Source organism: Alexandromys fortis, unplaced genomic scaffold (assembly GCF_014885135.2).
Source record: "Alexandromys fortis isolate MF-2015 unplaced genomic scaffold, M_Fortis_MF-2015_v1.1 scaffold_53, whole genome shotgun sequence".
In the NCBI taxonomy this organism is placed as follows: Eukaryota; Metazoa; Chordata; class Mammalia; order Rodentia; family Cricetidae; genus Alexandromys; species Alexandromys fortis.
The window spans coordinates 2,950,283-2,969,595 of NW_026067939.1; the positions used below are offsets into that span (position 1 = coordinate 2,950,283).

The 19,313-nt window shown below is 43.0% G+C and overlaps 1 protein-coding gene across 2 annotated transcripts in view; it reads left to right on the top strand.

Moving 5' to 3' along the window:
• Kcnab1 (potassium voltage-gated channel subfamily A regulatory beta subunit 1) overlaps window positions 1-19,313 on the top strand; it is a 306,641-nt gene that overhangs the window by 93,202 nt on the left and 194,126 nt on the right. Inside the window, exon 1 of one of the 2 annotated variants that reach the window (XM_050147490.1) lies at window positions 10,650-11,722. The exons of the other annotated variant lie outside the window; for it this stretch is intronic. Coding sequence (XP_050003447.1) covers window positions 11,502-11,722 — 221 coding nt within the window. The 5' untranslated portion in view covers window positions 10,650-11,501. Of the gene's footprint in view, window positions 1-10,649; window positions 11,723-19,313 lie in introns of those variants that run through there. 2 annotated transcript variants of the gene reach the window in all.

A 19,313-nucleotide genomic window follows, 5' to 3' on the forward strand; every position in this document is an offset into this window, starting at 1 on the left:
TGCAGCATTGTGGTATGCTTTCTTGTTACAATTCTTTTTACTTTGCTGGGGATGAGACCCAGAACTTCACCAATGCTAGGCAAGTATGTATCACAGAGCTAGATACCTGGACATGGACAATTCTTTTACATGTCTAACAACACAGAAAGTTGTGTACACCAACATTACCACAAACACATTATTTCCTGATGCAAAATTATCATAGCTATGATGTTACTAGGTGATATGAATTTTTCACCTCCATTATCATGTTAGGGGACCACTGTTTCATATGCAGCCTACCACTGGAGTGTCATTTCAGCATGCATGACTAGTGTAATGTGCAGGGTTTTATCTAACTGCTTTAGTAGGAGTTTAATGACAATTCATATGAAATGTGTCAACAGCCCATTGATTTTTATAGTTAAGCAGAATTCCATAATTAGGCCTTTTTACTAACCTCTAATGTGATGGGTTTTTAATTAATACTGTTATGAACAGTCATGTGTGTGTTTCTCACACATACAAGTGAAATTCATTGGACATGCGATGCTTTTTGTCACATGATACAGGAGGTTACCCACTAGTTTTCTAGGGTGACTGTGTCATTCTGGGTGCCTAACAGTCTGAGACGTCTAGTCTCTCTGTAGCCTGATTCATGGGGGAATTTTTCTGTGATCATTGTTGTCACGAGTGTGGAGGGCTGTCCCATGACGGGTTTCATTTGTATGGCCTTGGGACGATCAAGGCTTAGCCTCCGCTCAGAACTTATTAGCCATTTATCTTCTTTAGTAAAATCTCTACGAAAAAATCTTGATCTTTCACCCACTGTTTCAGCTCAGTTGTATCATCTTTTTAGTTTTTTAGTGTTCTTTAAGTGTTGTGTCTGCAGACCCTCATCACAGCAATCATTTTAAGCTTCCTCACCCAGTAATAAAGTGACATGTTTTGAGGTGAAACAGCGACTTTTAGAAAAATCCATTTATCTTTTTGTTTTGTTTATAATTGTGCCTTTGATATTGTAGCGTTACCAAGGCATCTCCTAAATGTTCCCAGGGTTAAATGCCATTCTATGATTATGGATTTGTATTTGTGCATTCTTTTCATGTGGTATTTGTGCTGAGGACCTGAGTTGTACTTATTTATTGTTTTTATTTCTGATTCATGAGTATGTCTAGGTGTCCCAGTATCAGATTTTCTGTTTTTAGCATTAGTCTATATTAATTATGTAAAATAATAAATTTCATTGGGGAATTTTCACTTACTTTTTTTTCAAAACCGACTCCATCCTCAGTTGAACTGCCTTGGCACTATTGTGAGAGTCAGTGGGGAGGGAAGCAAAGACATGCTTTTAGTCTCCCATTCTTCTTTATGTATATCCTTTCCATTTGCCAAGACCACACTTTCTTGATTACTATGCATTTGTGGTAAGTTTTCTTAATAATAACTATTCACTTTAAAATTGCTTGTCCATTTAAGTGTTGTTGTTATTGTTCTATTGCCATATAAATTTTAGAGCCATCTTGTCAGTTTTTACAAAGAAGTCTGTTGGGACTCCACAGCTACTGAGCTGAATTCCTGGTTCAGGAATGGTAGGAAGACATGGCAGCAGGAGTTTAAGCAGTAGAAGCTGGCTGATCACACTGCATCTACAGGAAGTGAAAATCTCAAGGCCCACCTCTAATGATCCACTTCCTACAGGAGGCTCCGCCTCTTGGAGATTTCATAACTTTCCCTTACAGTGTCTTCAACTGAAGACCAAGTATTCAAACACTGGAGCAGATCAGGGACATTTTACATTCTCACCACAGCTCTGCACTCCTGGATCCCACACGCACATGGATCCCCTTCAGTTTTCTTTATTTCTCAAATATGATCAGATCTACATCCCAGTTTCTCCTCCAATTCTCCCTATGACTCCTCAAGCATAACCCCCTCCCAACTTATTGTCCTCCAAGGTTTTTTTTGGAGCCCTAGAACAAGACCCTATGACCTCTCAGTGTTGAATCTTTCATGTCTGCAGACCCAGTACCAAATGCTGCTGCTGCCAGTTTCTGCTGCTAGCTTAAGAAGGAGCTTGTCCCTTTAGACCACAGCGGCAGAATCCCGTATGTCTTGGTGGCTGAATCTGAGTCCCTTTCCAAGGGATTGCTTTGGGAAGTAGAGGATCCCTTCCGTGGAATTCCTGGTTGAGGCTTTCTCCTTTCAAAAAAAGTTTTTGCTTTCACAAGTTGGGGTCTTGCCTTCAGAGCATCTTTTCTCTGGTTCCAGGGAAAACAATGAGGTTTCTCCTTTGCTCTTCCCACCGGTATTCCCTCTTCTCCATGATCCCGGTACACAGCTTTAAGCTTTCTCGCATGTCTTTCCACTTCAAACTTTGGGTTTAAAAAATTACTTTGCTCTGTGTGTTGTTTCCTCGCCCTGTAGTTCTGAATAAGAGCAATGGGCTGTAACCGTGCTCGAAATGCCAAGCTGTCTCGAAGTTCTCTCCACCAAAAAATTGCCTGGTCACATTGCTTCTGAAGCCAGAAATCAGGGAGTGAACGGGAAAGTAGGAATGTTTTCATAGGATGACATAATTGAGGATTCCTTTAAAAAATATAAATAAATAAATGGTGTGTCAGGTCATTCAACATGAGTTGGGGTATCTGGGTGGGGATTCAGACTAAGCAGGAAATGAGTTTCATAGTGTTGGGTAAGTGATTTGCTTCCTTTTCTTCAATTTAGTGCAGTATAATTGGTAAATGGAAAATTTATGTGTTTAAGGTACATAACTTGATTTGATACACACACACACACACACATATAAAGATATACAATACCATTGCTATGGCCATGCTAATTAGCAAAGCTATCATATCATTTTCCCTTCCTTCCTCCCTCCCACCCACCCACCCTCCCTTCCTCCCTTTCTTTCTTTGCCTTTTTCTCCTTCATTTCCTCTGCTTCCCCAATCGGTAGTAGGGACACATAAAGTTTACTCTTGTCACAGCTTTATGTGCTTGACTGACTTTACATTTCACACGAAAGTGGGATCGGGTGGTATTCGTCTTTCTGCGGCTTGCTTATTTAGTCAAGCATAAAGCCCTCTGGTTTTACCCATGTTCTCGCAAACAGCAGTGTTTCAGACTTGATAATATTCCAAGGCATATGTTTCATAGCTTCTTTATTTGCTAATCCATTCATAGGCACTTGCACTGCTGACACACGTTGGCTTTTACCAATAATGCTGCAGTGACTATGGGCATGCACGGAGCTCTTTAAAGTGTTGATTTAATTCTTTGGTTATCAATTTAGCAGTGGACTGGATGACTCACATGTTTTTCAGGTTCTGATTCACTAAGGGACTTGCATACCATTTTTAATAATAGTTATTCCACTTTGAATCCCTACTAATGTATCTTCCCATATTTCCTGTCTTTTACTTTAATTAAAACTGTACTGTAAAAAAGCTTCAGATAAAAAGCTTTGCACAGTGAACTCAGCCAGACCTAAAGTTTCTACATCTAAGTGAGCTTTGACACAGTTATAATACCCATTGAGAAGCTATGGAGTTTTACATTGGATTTTAAACTTGGACTCATCCTCATTGAATTTAGTATTTATACTGGATTTCACTATCATATTTTTTTTTATTGTTGGGTTTTGTTTTGTTTTTATTTGTTTGTTTGGTTTTGGTTTTTTAAGACATCCAAAGCATGCTCATACATGAAAGGAAGGAAAAGAAAGATTAGTTGGGAAGAAAGAAAGAAAGAAGAAAGAAAATGATTGAAGGAAGGAAGACAGGAAGGAAGGAAGGAAGGAAGACAGGAAGGAAGGAAGGAAGGAAAGGAAAGGAAAAGAGGGAGGGAAGGAAGGAAGGAAAGAGAAAGTAGGAAAGGAAGGAAGACAGATATAGTAATAGACACATTAGTTAGGAAGGAGGACAGAAAACTAATTGTTTCTCTAGTCTGGCCACAAATCTTTTTCCTGTCTTGTTCTGTAGTAGCAATCCTACTAGGTCTGAGGAGAGAGAGGAAGCAACTGTGAACTCAGGATGACTTTCATTTGAACTGTGATGAGAGACTAAAGGGGTCACCTGCATTAACCTTGCTCCATCAGCTAAAAGGGGCAGAATTAAATGAAAAATGATCCCATAAAATCTTGGATCTGCTTGGTTTATAAGAATTCTGGTTCAAAGAATGAATTAAATAAAAAGAAAATGTTAGGAGGCCCTCTACAATATATATATTACTATTATGAGACAGAAAGATGTGTATAATACCTTTTCTTTCTTGCTCTAGGAAGAACAAAAAAGAAAGAAAGTGACTTTGTCTCAGTAACTTTTTGGAGGTTGAATGTTTTTTCAGCCTCATCTTGTAAAGATGGTTTTCTGTGGGAGGCTCTTTGGGAACTCTATTCACTGTAGGTTTGAAAAGATGTAACACATATCATATGCTCGAGATATTTATCATTTATGTATATAGGTATTACCTGGGGATCAAACCTAGAGCCAAATACGTGCTGGCAAATCCTCTACCTCCAATGTTGGCTCCATGAATGCTCACGAAACCACTTCCCAGCAACACTTAGTTTTCAGCTGTTTGAAATGATTAACAATAGCCTGTTTTCTCTTTCCTCTGGACTAAGGTGATGGGTGTGGAAGCTTTTGCCGCAATGCCTAGAAAATAAAAGCAACTCGACATCTTTTCCTCCCCTTCCCCCGTCTCTCTCCTTCTGCAGTCGACCAGTTTTAAATTGTTGTTAGATAAAGGTTTATGGTATACAATCTTAAAAAATGATACTTCATCAATTCTCTGAAGTAGACTTCTTTTCCCTTGAAATTGTTAAAGGACTTGTTGCTGGCTGAGCTCTTAGGATGCTGTGGTCACTGCTGCTCGTAGATTAAAATCCGAACGTTAAGAGTTTGTGCCGGCATCTGGGGGAGATACAGAAGTCGGGCATGCTTTTAAACAGCATTGCTTCTGAAATATAAATATTATAGGAGAAAAGTGTGGGTACTCACAGCTCAGAACTTTGAAGTCTAAATGTGAATACATTTTAGAACTGTGTTCTAAATAATTTATTTCCTTTATACTTTCATCTTAAGTTTATAAGATGGTGATTTTTGCAGCGAGGGAGTCTATGACTAAAAACATTTTAATTTGTTGAAAGTTAACCATATGCATTATGGCATAATTAATTACTTTGCAGTGCATGAAATAGCAATGTGCCATTTAGCTGATTTTACCATGGATTGTTTATATATAATAACTCTATCTTTGAAATCAATTTCTCTGTGAGTTAACCTCTCAAGAAAATCTTTTAACGAAAACCACAGCACACGTTTCTAGTTGTCAGAGGCCAATAGAAGACAATGCTAGAAATCATGGCAGTGGAGAACAATTTGGAAGTAAAATAACATTCACAAAAGCAGGCAGAATAGCAGTCAGTTTTCTTCCATTTGTTTTCCCAAAAGGCATAGGAAATTGCCGACTATGAAGCTTGCAGAACAAAATCAGCTGAATTGTGAATTTGCCATTTCACTATAACTGTTTCTATGTATTACTGGTGCACCATGTTTCCAATGTGAACATCGATGAAAATATTAGAATGTGTGGCTCATCTATTTTAGAATATTCTGAATTAAGGAAGTGGTTGGTCAGTGGCCATGGACATAGTTTAAGTGTTAACTGCCCCTTGGAAATAGCACAGTAACAGAACACTTGTCTCTCACATTCAAGCCCTGGTTTACTTCCCAGGACTAAAGCATGCCCATCCTTTGGCTCATGGTGCTTTGGTTCTAGAATAGAGTCTGGTGTGTGAGATGGGTTTGTCCTCTGCATGTCCTGCTGGGTGCTTTGGTAAGTCTGTTATTCTAGTCAAAGGGTAGACACCTAGAAGTCACATGATCAGTCTCAATTTTATTTACCATTGTAAAGGCTGTGTCTCTGTACACATGGGACCATGATGGTTTCCAATGGCAGGTTAAAATTGTGGGGATGTAATAACCCTCTAACCAGGTTTTAATAGTCTTGATAAATGACATAGCTGTACTGCTCACAAATGAGGCACAGGAAGCAGCTTGCCATCTGTACAGATTCATGTTTAAAATTCTTCTGATATTAGCAGATTCTTTTCTGTGTTGGATAACTCCAATTTTGCCTGGCTGCGTGACCAAATGTTTCCTGGCTCCTGCTGGCTGTGCTTTCCAATGGAATAGAAACCATAAGTTCTAAGTGGAACCAGTGAAAAATATTTGGTTCTGACTTTGCCGGGAAGAAATTGAATAAACCAATTTTTTTTTCTGGGTAATTGGGAAATTTTTACAACAGTAGGATAAGAATAAACATTCACGAGATACTTTTCATAAAATATTGAGATTTAGATCTTCTAAATTGAACTTATTTCTAGTACTCATAATGGCAATAGGGTTTCTTTTTAAACTGTATTCATAAGAGGGTGTATGTGAAGTCCTTCTGAGGAGCGGGACGCTTATGGTGGGTGAGGAACAATATGCATAGTGATTAAGAACCAAACATTCAGTGAAAGGCTCCCTCAGTTACATCTTAACTAGCCAGAGCCATTTTGGATGTGTTTCCCTTCTGCTTCCTGAACCAGAGACTGCAGCTCCATCACAGGAAGCGGCTCTGGAGAGCTACGCTCTCATATCACTGGGTCTCCATGAGGAAACCAAGGTTCCAAGAACGCTAGCACCCTGTTCAGTAGCATAGAAAAGGGAGGAGGCAGAGAAAGGCTAAGCACCAGGCTTAACTGCATCTCATATATCCCCGCTGTCAAGTTTCCAGGGTTCCCAGGAACACCGAGATGACCACAAGGACCAAAGCTGTTGGATGTAAACTTCACATCCTGTTGCCTGGTCTTAAATAGCCAAGACCCAATATGGCTGACGCTGATGCCAAAACTCCGCTGCTAGGTAACCGATAGGAGTCAGTCGTGGCCAAACTGAAGAGTCTGATAATTTAGCCTCGTACCGTGGCAACCTCTAGAAATGTAGTCATGGCATCTACAGAACACAATCACAACAGGAAAGAGGTCTTTGAAATAAAGATGCACGTCCCACCCCCGTGCTTCCGGTGAGGGAAGGAAGTAAAAGAGAGTCGCAGGTGACTCCTACGTTACAGTGAGAGGTCAGGACAGTGCTTTGTCTATTGGTGTGGTGCTCTCTGCTGCTTCAGGATGTCTCTGAGGGTGCTGACTCCTGCCTTAGGGAACATGAGCAAGCAAAGGAAAATAGGTAAACTGAGGAGACCGCTAAACACGAAGGAAATGACCCAGTTGAGCATGAACGTGGGAAAGGATGGGGACCGGAGATGGGTAAGAGGAGGGTGTTTGGAGGTGACTGTTAGCAGACTATGTCACACACACACAGAGGATGAAACTTACTATTTTTATAATTAGTGTACGCTAGTAAAAGCAGCCACCAGCAAACATAAAGAACCCTGTTAGAGTTTATGAAGAGGAACAAGGGGTTTCACTTGGAGCCTTTGCTTCAGACCACATTTCATCAGCCTTCCTAGAGAACAGACCTGAAGATTGTTGTCTATCTTTAGGTTTTTATGACAGACTCTTGCTGCGTTGCCCAGGCTGAGCTGGAACTCACTATCTTTCTATAAAACACTAATAACGGCAGCTCGGGCTGTGTGGAGAATATGTAAGGACCTTCGTCGTGACTAGTAATGACTCTTAGGAGCTCGTACTTTAGTAAGTTCCAATAGTTTCTTATGGACAACATTACAGATATAAATTATATTTCTGCCTGTATTAATTCAGCCTGTCACAACCAAGTGCTTCAACTTGAGTGGCTACACCAGGAAAAGTTTATTTTCTCTTCTGCAGAATGTAAGGCTGAGATCAAGGTGACAGCAAGCTTGGCCTCTTCTGAGGGCTTTGCCCTGAGCTCGGAGATGATGCTCTGTTCTGTGTCTTCTTGTGTCTGACCCTAGTTTTTATTATAGGGACATGTGTCATACTGGGCTAGTGGTCACATTTACAGCCTCATTATAATTCAGGTACATCATTAAAGATGGTCTCCAAATACAGTCACATTCTGATGCACTGGGGAGAGGCCAGGGTTTCAACACATGAAGTTTGGGATGAGGTGATCCAGCCCATAACTATATCTATACCTGTATCTGTATCTGTCTACATCTATGTAGGTGTATCTAGATGCAGGCTTATGTGTCTCTACAGCCTGAAATGCTCATAGTGAGCATTCCTCTAAATCCTGTTGGGTGACAGCAAGAGGACACACATTCCAAGTCTAATTTCCCCAGCTTCATTAGCGCGTGGCCTGTTAGCAAACTTATTAGGAACAGGCTCTCTCCAGCCAACTGTTATCTAATTTCCAGGCTCCTGAGACCGACTGCTCCATTAATGCCGGGAAGAGCGAGGATGTCTGGGGAGACTGTGGGGCTGCTGGTTGCCTGTCAGAATGCCCGCGTGGTGTCAAGAGATGAAAGGCACTGTGAACCACGAGAACGAGGCTCGCACTGTGAGCATCCTCTGGCCTCGGGTCTTTGATTCTCTGTGTGGCATGTAGCAAAGGCTGGGACACTGGACTACACACAAGAGGAGCAGAAGGGAACGTGGGACACCTTTTCAGTGCACAGGCTGTGCTTCAGAGTGAATGGTCAGGACTTTACCAGAAAATGGCAGCTCCCCATCTCCCTGCATTTCTCTCTCCCTCCTATTTATTTCTTCAGCTCCTCTCATTTATAGAGTGAGGGCTTGTTGAAGACCATGCTCTCAGTGCAGTCCTGTGGAGGCCAGAGGTGACTCACGCGTATTCTGCCTTCTATGTCTTATTCAGAACACCTCTTCCCTGTTCTGGGCTAGCCTGTGATTTCTGGCCTTCCTCTACTAATTCTTCGACAAAGCTGGGTGCCGCATTGATGAATAGAGCCAGGCCTCTCTTTGCTTCAAAGTTCCCAGTCATTGCTGTAAAGCTGTCAGCATTCTCAGCTGAACTCCTGCCTACATCACACACCCCCTCCCTCACAGCCAGGGGCTGAGTTGAAGGCCAGGTTCCAGCCCCTTCCAGCCTGGTGGTTATCAGCTCACTCAGTTGGTCCCAAGCTGCTTTGTTGTTGGTTTTTTTTTTTCTTTTTCCATGTGCTAAAAGCTGTTCCTTTTGATTCCTCCCACTTCTTCCTCTTCTCATTTTTGACTGCTTTTCTGATTCACGTTGATCATCTCCAATGAGCTGGCTCAGTGTGCAAAAATAAAGGTTTCTCTGATCTGCTTCCTCTCTGCCCACTGTTTATTCCAAAGAATACATATATGCGCCTCCACCCCAGTATTCCTGCCTGGCAGAAAGGAGTGCGAAGAAGAGGTTCCCTTTCAACCCTTCCACCCTCACTCATCCTAAAATTTCTTCGCATTCATCATCACATTTGTTTTCTAAAGGAAAGAGTGAAAGAAAAAAAAACATGTGGAGGGTCAAGGATGCAACTCCATAATGTGGTTTTAATCTCATCTTCAGGTTCAAAGACCTTGAGACTGATTTCTTGAATGGATCTCAATGCAAGCATAGAGTCTCCATGAAAATTTTATTTCTACCATTTCATTCAATTGGATAGACATGATCAGACCAACTGTTTTATTTATATTTTACTCAACACAGGCAGAGTGTGTCTCATCCCTGAACATGCCAGTCCAGGGGTGACTGCTTCCCCCCACTCCTGCCAATCAAATCAGACCCATTGCCAGCCACATGGGACTCTCATTCCTCTAGGAAGGCTCCCTGAGTCTCCCACGTGCCTCCCGAACCCCCAGACATAGACCTATTTGTGTCCCGGCAGCAGAATCAGATACCAATAGGGACTCTATTGAGGAGGGGGCAATGGATCAATATAATGTTCTCCAGGCTCCAGAAATCTGTCCCCGCTTCACTCTGGTGGGCTCAGCTTGGCTATCAGACTTGGGAACATGTAGAACGCGACTTTCAACATAGTCTCTGAAGACGGAATGCCTTGTCCTTTCCACCCAGACTGCCTGTTCCTCCACGAGGGAGACAGGGCTTCCTACTTTCCCTTCTGTATTGATCTCTGTTGCAAATCCAGAGATGCTCCTCCCAACTAGTGTTTGCTGTTTCTCCTTGCTTGGCAGTGAGGTCTGTTAGGACTCACATTCAGAAAAAAAAAATGCTTTTGGAGAAAAAAAAACATTCTCACATACTTCAAATGGAGAGATAAATTATCAATCAATCAATTGATAAGTTGGTCTGAGCACATTTCTTGGATGGAACAGATAAGATTCATTTAGGCTTAGCTCACAGGGCTTCTTGCTGCCTATCCCTGTGGCCAGAGCAGTATCTATGGCTCTCCTTACCCTCCGGACCCTTCTGGGCAGTGTATTGATCTGCTTCTCCCCCATTGCACCCACCGCCAGTCAGCCCCTCCAGTGTGGAGAACTCATCGCTCCCTGCGGCATCCCAGAAGTCCCTACTCTGGTTTTCTAAGTAGATTTGCAGTAAGTTAGCAGACCTGACTCCACATAGACTGCCCCATGGCTTTTCAGGAAACTTTGAACTTATCTGCATAAGAAATAGAATGCAGAGAAGATGTGAGCCCTTACAAGGCTATGAGCAGAATTCCAAGCTGTAATCCAGCAAGCTAGGCAGTATTCACGTGTTAATCACTGGCGTGCCACTCTGAGGAGCACCCCACTCTCTCCAGTTCCTACTCTTGTGCTGCAGCAAGATTTGGTGGCATCTAGAGCAGCCCTCCCAGTCCTGTTCTAGTAAGGAGTGGTCACAGTGATCTTTCCTTCCCATTGCACACAACGGCAAGGCGCTTCTTAAAGGGACCTTCCAGCTCCTCCATGCCGTCGCCAACCCGAGTAAGTGCAGGCTCAGGAGCCCCAGCTTTCGCCTGAGGATGAGTGGGGAGGGGTCCTGAGACGCCTCCACCTCCGCATCCTTCAAAATCCGGGAAGGAGGCAGCTGACTGGCAGAGTGGATGGAGACCACGGGTCGGCGGAGCCCGGCTTGCTGTTAGCTGCTTCTTGGGATGCTCCTCTCCAGTTGAGCCTCCTGCCTATGATCCAGAGGGTGCTGGCGGCGCATCTTGCGGTATGCCTGCGTTGCTTTGAGCCAGCGCCCAGAAGCCAGCCCTCCGCATCCAGGCACCTCGGACTGGCTCCAGGCAGGGTTGTGTGCAGTCACCATGAAGGCTCAGCCCTAGGCTTCTGCACCAGCCTCCTGACCACATGGATCTGGCTGTTTAATCAGCCGAGCTCACAGCCTGGGAAGATTGGGGAGGCTGATCCGCGCTCCAGCTGCCGAGACAACTTCCAGCTTGGCTGTTTACTTCTTTGGGTCCCCGGGACTCTGTCCTGAACCTCAGCTTCTCCTGAGAGACTGTGGGCTCTGAAGTCAGCTGCCGGGACTCCTCTGAAGGCATCCAGGAACGGGGGCAAGAGGGGTTAAAAGACAGCAGAAGTCCCCCCAACTGCTCACCCTCTGCCGACCGCCTGTGCTGTGGGGTTCTGAGAGGACCTTGCGCTGGTCCTGGGAAGCAATGCAAGTCTCTATAGCCTGCACAGAGCACAATTTGAAGAGTCGAAATGGTGAGGACCGACTTCTGAGCAAGCAGAACTCCACCGCCCCCAATGTGGTGAACGCAGCCCGGGCCAAATTCCGCACTGTCGCTATCATCGCTCGCAGCCTGGGGACCTTCACCCCTCAGCATCATATTTCTCTCAAAGAGTCCACCGCCAAGCAGACTGGCATGAAATATAGGTAGGAATGAGAGGTCCCTCCGCCGGGGGGTTTCCATGGGCTTTGCAGGTGCAGTCAGGCGGTCCTTTGGTTTTGAAGTGACTTAACTCAGTGCTGTTTGGCTTAATTTAGAATTCTCAGGTGTTTGCTTTGAAATTAGACTTTTAGGGGGAGGGGTGAAAAAAAAACCCAAGCTGGTTGGAAGCCTGTGCTCGATTTTTAAGATGTGGCCCATTTGTGTATTCTAAGTGTTATTGAACACCTTAGGACCTAAATGAATTCCAGGCAGTAAAGACACAGGAGCCGGAAACTCTCTTCTGCTAGGAGAGTTTGTCAGGAGCCGAAGTGTGTGTCCGGCTTGATGCACAGACAGTAGATTCTGTGCTCATCCTATCAGAGCAGTTCCCATCCCACACGACACCCTTACCTTTGAGAGACCAAGGGAACATGCTAAGCACAGCTTTTAAGGAAGGTTCATGGCAGAAACACAATGGTACGTTAGAGTGAGCACTGCTATATTTAAACCGAAATCACTGCCTGAGATGAACGTTGTGAAATACGGAGGGTCAGTTTTTCAAGGCTCGCGGATGTCTTGTGTTTCTCTTTCCTGTAGCATAAGGAATTCACTGTTTTTCGTAGATAGAAAACTTGCTGTAGTAGGAACAGCTCATCATTCTGGGATGGGTTTCCTGCCGCCTCACTGTGTGTGTTTTGCGCAGCCCTCGGGACGTCGGTTCTGCAATACTGCTGCACTTCTAGCTTCTAAGTGTCTGAGCCTACAAAGGAGAGAAGCTCCTGACACATCCTCCAAGTCCTTGACTACTCTCCTTTGCAGGGGACACTGTTCATTGTTTACTTTTCTCTCTCTCTCATTTGCGAGAGACCAGATTATTGGATAAGGTGAACTCCGTACAATTAAGATACCGCATATTGAAGACTGTGTTTTCTATGTGAAGTAAGCATTTTAAACTTCTCTATAAAAGTTGCCCCTGGTGAAAGTTTATCTGCAGAGTTAAGGGAAACCTTCCATGGCAAAAGTAAATCTTGTTCTTCTGATGTTTTCAAGCCAATGAGAAAGAAAACCTCTGAATGGGGATGGGAGGAAGTCACCCATAATCGAAGTTCTGAGCCACAACTGTAGGGTGAGGACAAGCTACCATATAAACCACCTGACTGTGGTCCTTTCCTCTCAAGGGTCGATGCCATGAGCCCTCTGTTTTCCCTTGCATTTCTAGTGGGCATGGGACCCCACAATGACCCCAGTTGCTCACGCTCTGGCATTTTCAGCACAGCTGCGGTGGCACACATGCAGCCTTAGTCCTGTGCACAGTGGGTGCTACTGAGGCTGCGGCTAAGCTGATGCCACCAGAGAAGAGTCCAGGAACAAGGCACCCCAGGTTGAGGGGGCCCCAGTTGTGATCTGCGGTATTTGGCAGAACAATAAATTTGGTTTCCTGTAAGGCACAATTTAGAAAGTCACGGCCCTACTGTGCGGCCACAGGAAGCTGTGTGTTGTGTCGCAGGTGTTTGTCAGGGCATGGGCTTTTGAAGTGGAAAGCTCTCCAGGAAGGTCTTCCTAGGAACACAGTTGAACTCAGGTTGGACTGTAACTGTCCCCCCCCCCACCACCACACCCCCCCCCCCGACCCCCCCCCCCCCCCCACACACACACAACTGACGCCTCTCCCCCATTGCACCCAGGCTTCCCTGCGCCCCCAGTGAGCCGAGGACACCAGGTAAAATGGAAACAAGTGTGGGGACAAGCCCCCCACCCCCCCCCCCCCCCCGAAGCTCAGTGTGGGCAGCACTCCTAGAGATGCCTTTCCTTGCTTGCGGCTAAGCACAGCCCTTCACTGGCTATCATCTGGGTCCTTCAGCCCTCTTGAGCCTGTGGTAACTAAATAAAATGCCTCTTTTCCAGTCCTCTTCGCGTGCAGTGCCTCTCCATCTACGGCAGGTGGTTTATGTGTGTGTGAATCAGACTTCCCTCCTTCAAATTCGACTCAGAGTGACATTTATGAGAAAGATTATGAGAGAATGTCATATGCATGTTCCAAGCTTTCACAGGGTATGGAGGAGTAGGGCAATTACTATCTCCCCAAAATAGCGAGAGTATTTTTGTTGCCTGAATTGTGGTTTTTGTTACATCGTTTCGTCTAGAATATAATGTGAGTGCATGGGGTGGTTGTTAGGAAGAAATTGGAATGCTTTTGGGTTGAAGGGAAGATAGCTGGCTTGTCTGGACAGTCACCGGTGAACCAGGACCCTAAGTTAGTGATGGGTTGTCATCAGAATGCCATTTTTACTCTTGAAGATGGTTTCCACGTTAGAGCTTTGAGGACTGGCCACCAGTCCTGGGGCAGGGGAAGGAAGGAATCCAAGAAGGTTGATCATAGTTTTCTCCAGAAATTTTGTACAGTGAATAGGCATTCAGGTAGCCAGTAATAATTTATTGCACACCCACTCTTCACGTGCACGGAGTACTTAAATGGAGAAGCCGAACAAGACTTAGGAACTAGCTTCAAGTTGGGAAAAGGCACCCCTAAAAGGAAACCAGCAAGTAGATATTCAGATTTTCTATTGTGACACGCTCTTGTAGGGCTACACACTAGGGTGCTATTCCTGTCTCTTTTGGGGGCTGCGAGTTCCCCTTGCATCCTATGTCGAGTGATTTCATCTTGGGGCATGAACTGACCAAATCTCCCACTCACTCACTCACTCTGCAGTCCCATGCTTTTAGGTTCAGTCTTGCTGTAAGGCCCTGGTGCTCCCTGGAAGTTTAGGACCTGTTTATGACCTTGAGGAATAAGTAGGCTTCTTTCCGCTTCTGTAATGATCGTGACTCTTAAGTCTCAATTCTTAAGCCTAGGAAAAATAAGCATAGGTCAAGAGCTCATATAAACTAGGAGCTTAGCAACAATTAATGTGTTTGTACAAGTCTTCTAAATTTTGCAGTGTAATTAGATTCTCACCACAACTGTGTAAGAATCGTCTATCAAACCGGATATTCTTTTCAAGGCTTAATATGAACAAAATAACCTAAGAGAACATGCTTCTGTTCCAACGTTACTGTTAGTGGAAGAACAAGACTGTTCCTAACGCTTACTCTGGGGCTGTCTGTATCTAAGACTGTTTTGTGTTTGGTAATCATGAAAGTTACTCTGTCTTAGTTTTCCCTGCTTTTACTCTGTGTTCAGCACTGCCTGGTAGCTTGGTGGGAACTCTCCAGGCATAGATGATAGATCTCCGGGTGGTAGACGTTCCTACACACACGCACCTTTCATGCCCCAGAGCTCATCTGTCAGAAGTTAAACCAGGTTTACTTGCTGACTTTTTTTTTTCTGTTAGTTTGGGGGGTGTTCTGTTTTAAGGGAACTTTTTAGAATACTCCAGGTGCCAATGTTTGACATGGTTTGGAGCTTTTTTTGATTATATAACATAACATATTTGTGTTTATTAAACCCCTCTTCATATTCTGAAATTATTGTTTTAGTTTGACAATTTAAATATTGATAACCTTAATTTTATTAAGAAAAATGTATTTGAACCATGACGACATGACCTTGTGCTGTGTAGTTACATAAAACGTGCTTTGCAGTTAGTACACAGCTGGATATAGGCTTTACAATATTTTAAAGTTTTATCTGCAAAAAGAACATTACAAACCTGAGAAATAAGCTTTAAATCCCTTTTAAAACTTCAAATTTTCCTATTCTTAGCTAGCTGCATTTGACCATTAAACTTTTTATAAATAATTATAGATGTGCAGAATTTTTTTTAACTCTATAGACAATTTCGATGACCCATTACATTTCCAGTGGCAACATAATAATACCATGGTTTCAAACCTTGAAAACTGTCTTATAAAAGAGAATTGATTCCGATTTCACCGGTCAGGCATGTGTTCATTTGGATGTCTATGTGGGTTCACCACAGTGAGGCGTCGGAGTGTTTCCCCAGTCCCAAGGCCTCCTGGTACTGTTCCTGTACAGCTATAACTATCTGCTCTCCAGACCCTAGTGCTCAAAAGTCAACAGTCTGTGACAGATCTGTAATTTCATTCTTTTATGAATATTGTATAATTTGAAACATACAAATTGCTATCTTTTAGAAATGGTCTTTTCTCCCTTCAGAGAATTTTTTTTTTTTCAGAGAAGTGGGGAGAGAGAATTTTGTGGCCACAAAGGGGGTCAGACTTGCAACAGCATGGAAACGTAGAGGAAGACATCAAGACGTGGGGTGGGCATCAGTATTGAGGGATCCACAAGGCTTTGTGAGCCGTGTAAGCCTATGGTTCAGTTAGGTAACCAATACCCTGGCAGCTGTTCTTCCACTATTGAAGAATTTAGTTCTGAAATAGGAGAATATGTGTTGAATTTTATAGCCCTCTTAGCAAAATCAAAACTGCACCGAAAAGACACAGATCCTATCCCGGATGTGGCCCTCCATGTTGCATCCGTGGCCCTGTGCCTCCTGCATCTCTAAAGCACATGTTGCATCCATGGCCCTGTGCCTCCTGCATCTTTAAAGCACACATTGCATCCATGGCCTCGTACTTCCTGAATCTTTAAAACGCACATTGCATCCATCTCCCTGTACCTCCCACAAATAGTGGGTGGATTTTAAATCAAAGCAATTCAAAGAAGAGATCAATCTTATCAACTGATTACATAAAAGGCACTCGTGTGTGTGTGTGTGTGTGTGTGTGTGTGTGTGTGTATGCGTGTGGGGGGGGGAAGTGGGAGGAAGGGTGGGTTGAAAAAATGTGAGCAGAGCCAGATCTGTGGTTATGTTTCAGATGGAAATACTTTTAGTATTTAGTACTAAATTTTAGATTTCAGTCCTGAGAAGGGAATAGCCTGGTTATTTGAAACGCCAAATTTTTAATTAGAGAGAATTTCCTGACTGCCATCATGATTTTCACTGACGCCCATGGGTGTGGGCTTTCCTCTTTGCCTCAAAGCCAAATGGTGAGTGAGGATGGAGAGGTGGAGGAACCTTCCTAAAAAGTAGCTGCTGAGTCAGTCTCGTGGAGTTTATTCCACCTCTGCAAGGCAGCAGTCAGAAGTCTGGCATCCATGGGCTGGTGAGAAGGTGGTGGGAGGGATGGGGGACCGCAGGATGTTGTCAGGGAAATGTTGTCCCAGTTCCATGGCTCTGGAAGTGTGCGGGTGGGCATGGGGACTATGTATATTTGTGTGCTGCTGCCCAGGCCTGAATGCATATCTATTTTCAGTGATTGATCCACAGGTTCCAGAACCATCTCATTTCCTTTCTGTAGTCTTTGAATTGGTTGCTCCACCTGGAGCCTTTAATTCCCAGTTCACTCAATGACTGTCGGCATGTTAGAGAAACTCTTCTCTTTATCGTTTCTGCCAACTTTTCAATTTACGGTAATTGGATAAATGTTCTGAGAAGAGAAAAGGATCCCATCAGATTCAAAAGGAAAATCAAACTCTCAGGTTTCACTTTGATTTTTCAAACTCACTTGATCAAACTACCCATCTTTTTCTGGTAGATTAACAAGTGGGTAGTATGGGATTTGGGCAAGGAAATTCCATCAAAATAAGAGGAATCTTGACTTCATTGAGTATGTCTTGAAACTACTGTTAGGCAAGGGTAATACCGTTATGAGAATAATAGAATTCCTAAACATTGGTTCATAGAGAATTTCAAAGCTGTCTGATCTACATGGGAAGTAGAAAAAGACAAGATCTCCTGAGTAAATTGGGAGTATGGGAATCACAAGAGAGGGAAGAAGGAAGGGGAGCAGAGAAAAAGATAGCTCAATAAAAACAATAAAAAATAATTTCAAAGCTAAATCAACAAGATGGTTTAAGGCAAGGCTCACAACTGAGTTCACCCAGGACCCACAGTAGAGGGAGGGAACTGGGTCTTGGAAATATGCTCTCTCACCTCCTCATGTTTATAAATAATTTTTTAAAGACTTCAGAGTCATTAAGACAAATACTAATTAGACATGGTAAATTATTTCATATGAGAGGCTATCATGTTTCCTGCTTAAGAAATACTTTTGTCAATAATTTCCACTCTCCAGAACTAGAAAATAGAGTGGTGAGGCCAGTTTATGGTGAAGGTGAAAACACTCCTGATAATTTCAACACTGAGAGCTATTATTTTAGGATGACCATCATAAGTGATTGATTAGTCAGGCAGGCATTGCTAAGGGTGCCTCAGATACCAACTTGAGAAGTGACATTGCTTTATACAGGACACCATGTCCACAGTCAGAGTTACACAGGCAATCAAGACTGAACTCAAGCCTCCTGGCTCCCAGAACAGGGTCCTTGATGTTCCATTAGCTTTGATTTTGCAGCTTCTGGGTCTTGACCTGTTTTTTTATTTTTATCTTTTTACTCTTTTAAAATAAAGTTTTATTGTCAATTATCAGTAAATGTTTGACTTTGTTCTCCCAAGATCTGATCATTTACTTGTTACTCTTTTTTATTGTTTTATTGTTTTTTATTGAGCTATATATTTTTCTCTCCTCCCTTCCTATCCCTTCCACTCTCTCCCATGATCCCCACTTTCCAAATTTACTCAGGAGATCTTGTCTTTTTCTACTTCCCATGTATGTCTGTTTTAGGTTACTTTTTGTTATCTAAATTCCCTGGGATTGTGAATTGTAGACTGGTTTTACTTTGCTTTATGTCTAAAAGCCACTTATAAATGAGTACATGTGATATTTGTCTTTCTGGGTCTGGGTCACCTTACTTAATATGATGTTTTGAATTTGCCTGCAAATTTAAAGATGTCATTATTTTTTATCACTGAGTAGTACTCCATTGTGTATATATACCACATTTTCTGAGAAATCACCATACTGATTTCCAGTACCAATTTGCACTCCCACCAACAATGGAGGAGTGTTTCCTTTACCCAACATTTTCTCCAGCATAAGGTGTCATCAGTGTTTTGATCGTGGCCATTCTTAGAGGTATAAGATGGAATCTCAGAGTTGTTTTGATTTACATTTCTCTGATGGCTAAGGATGTTGAGCATTTCCATAAGTGTTTTTCAGCTATTTTAGATTTATCTGTTGAGAGTTCTCCGTTTAGGTCTGTGCCCCATTTTTATTGGATTATTTGTTCTTTTGATGACCAATTTCTTGAGTTCTTTGTGTATTTTGGAGATCAGACCTCTGTCTGATATGGGGTTGGTTAAGATCTTTTCCTATTCTGTAGGCTGCCGTTTTGTCTTGTTGACTATGTTCTTTGCTTTACAGAGATTTTCAGTTTCAGGAGGTCCTATTTATTAATTGTTTCTCTCAGTGTCTGTGCTACTGAGATTTTAAGGAAGTGGTCTCCTGTGCCAATGTGTTCAGGTGTACTTTCCACTTTCTCTTTCATGAGGTTCAGTGTGGCTGGCTGTAAGTTGAGTTCTGTGATCCATTTGGACTTGAGTTTTGTGCATGACAATAAATATGGATCTATTTTTATTCTTTACATGTTAATATCCAGTTATGTCAGTACCATTTGTTGAATATGCTTTCTTTTTTCCATTTTATATTTTTTTGATTCTTTGTCAAAAATCAGGTGTTCATAGATGTGTGGATTGATATCTGGGTCTTCGATTCAGTTCCATTGGTCCT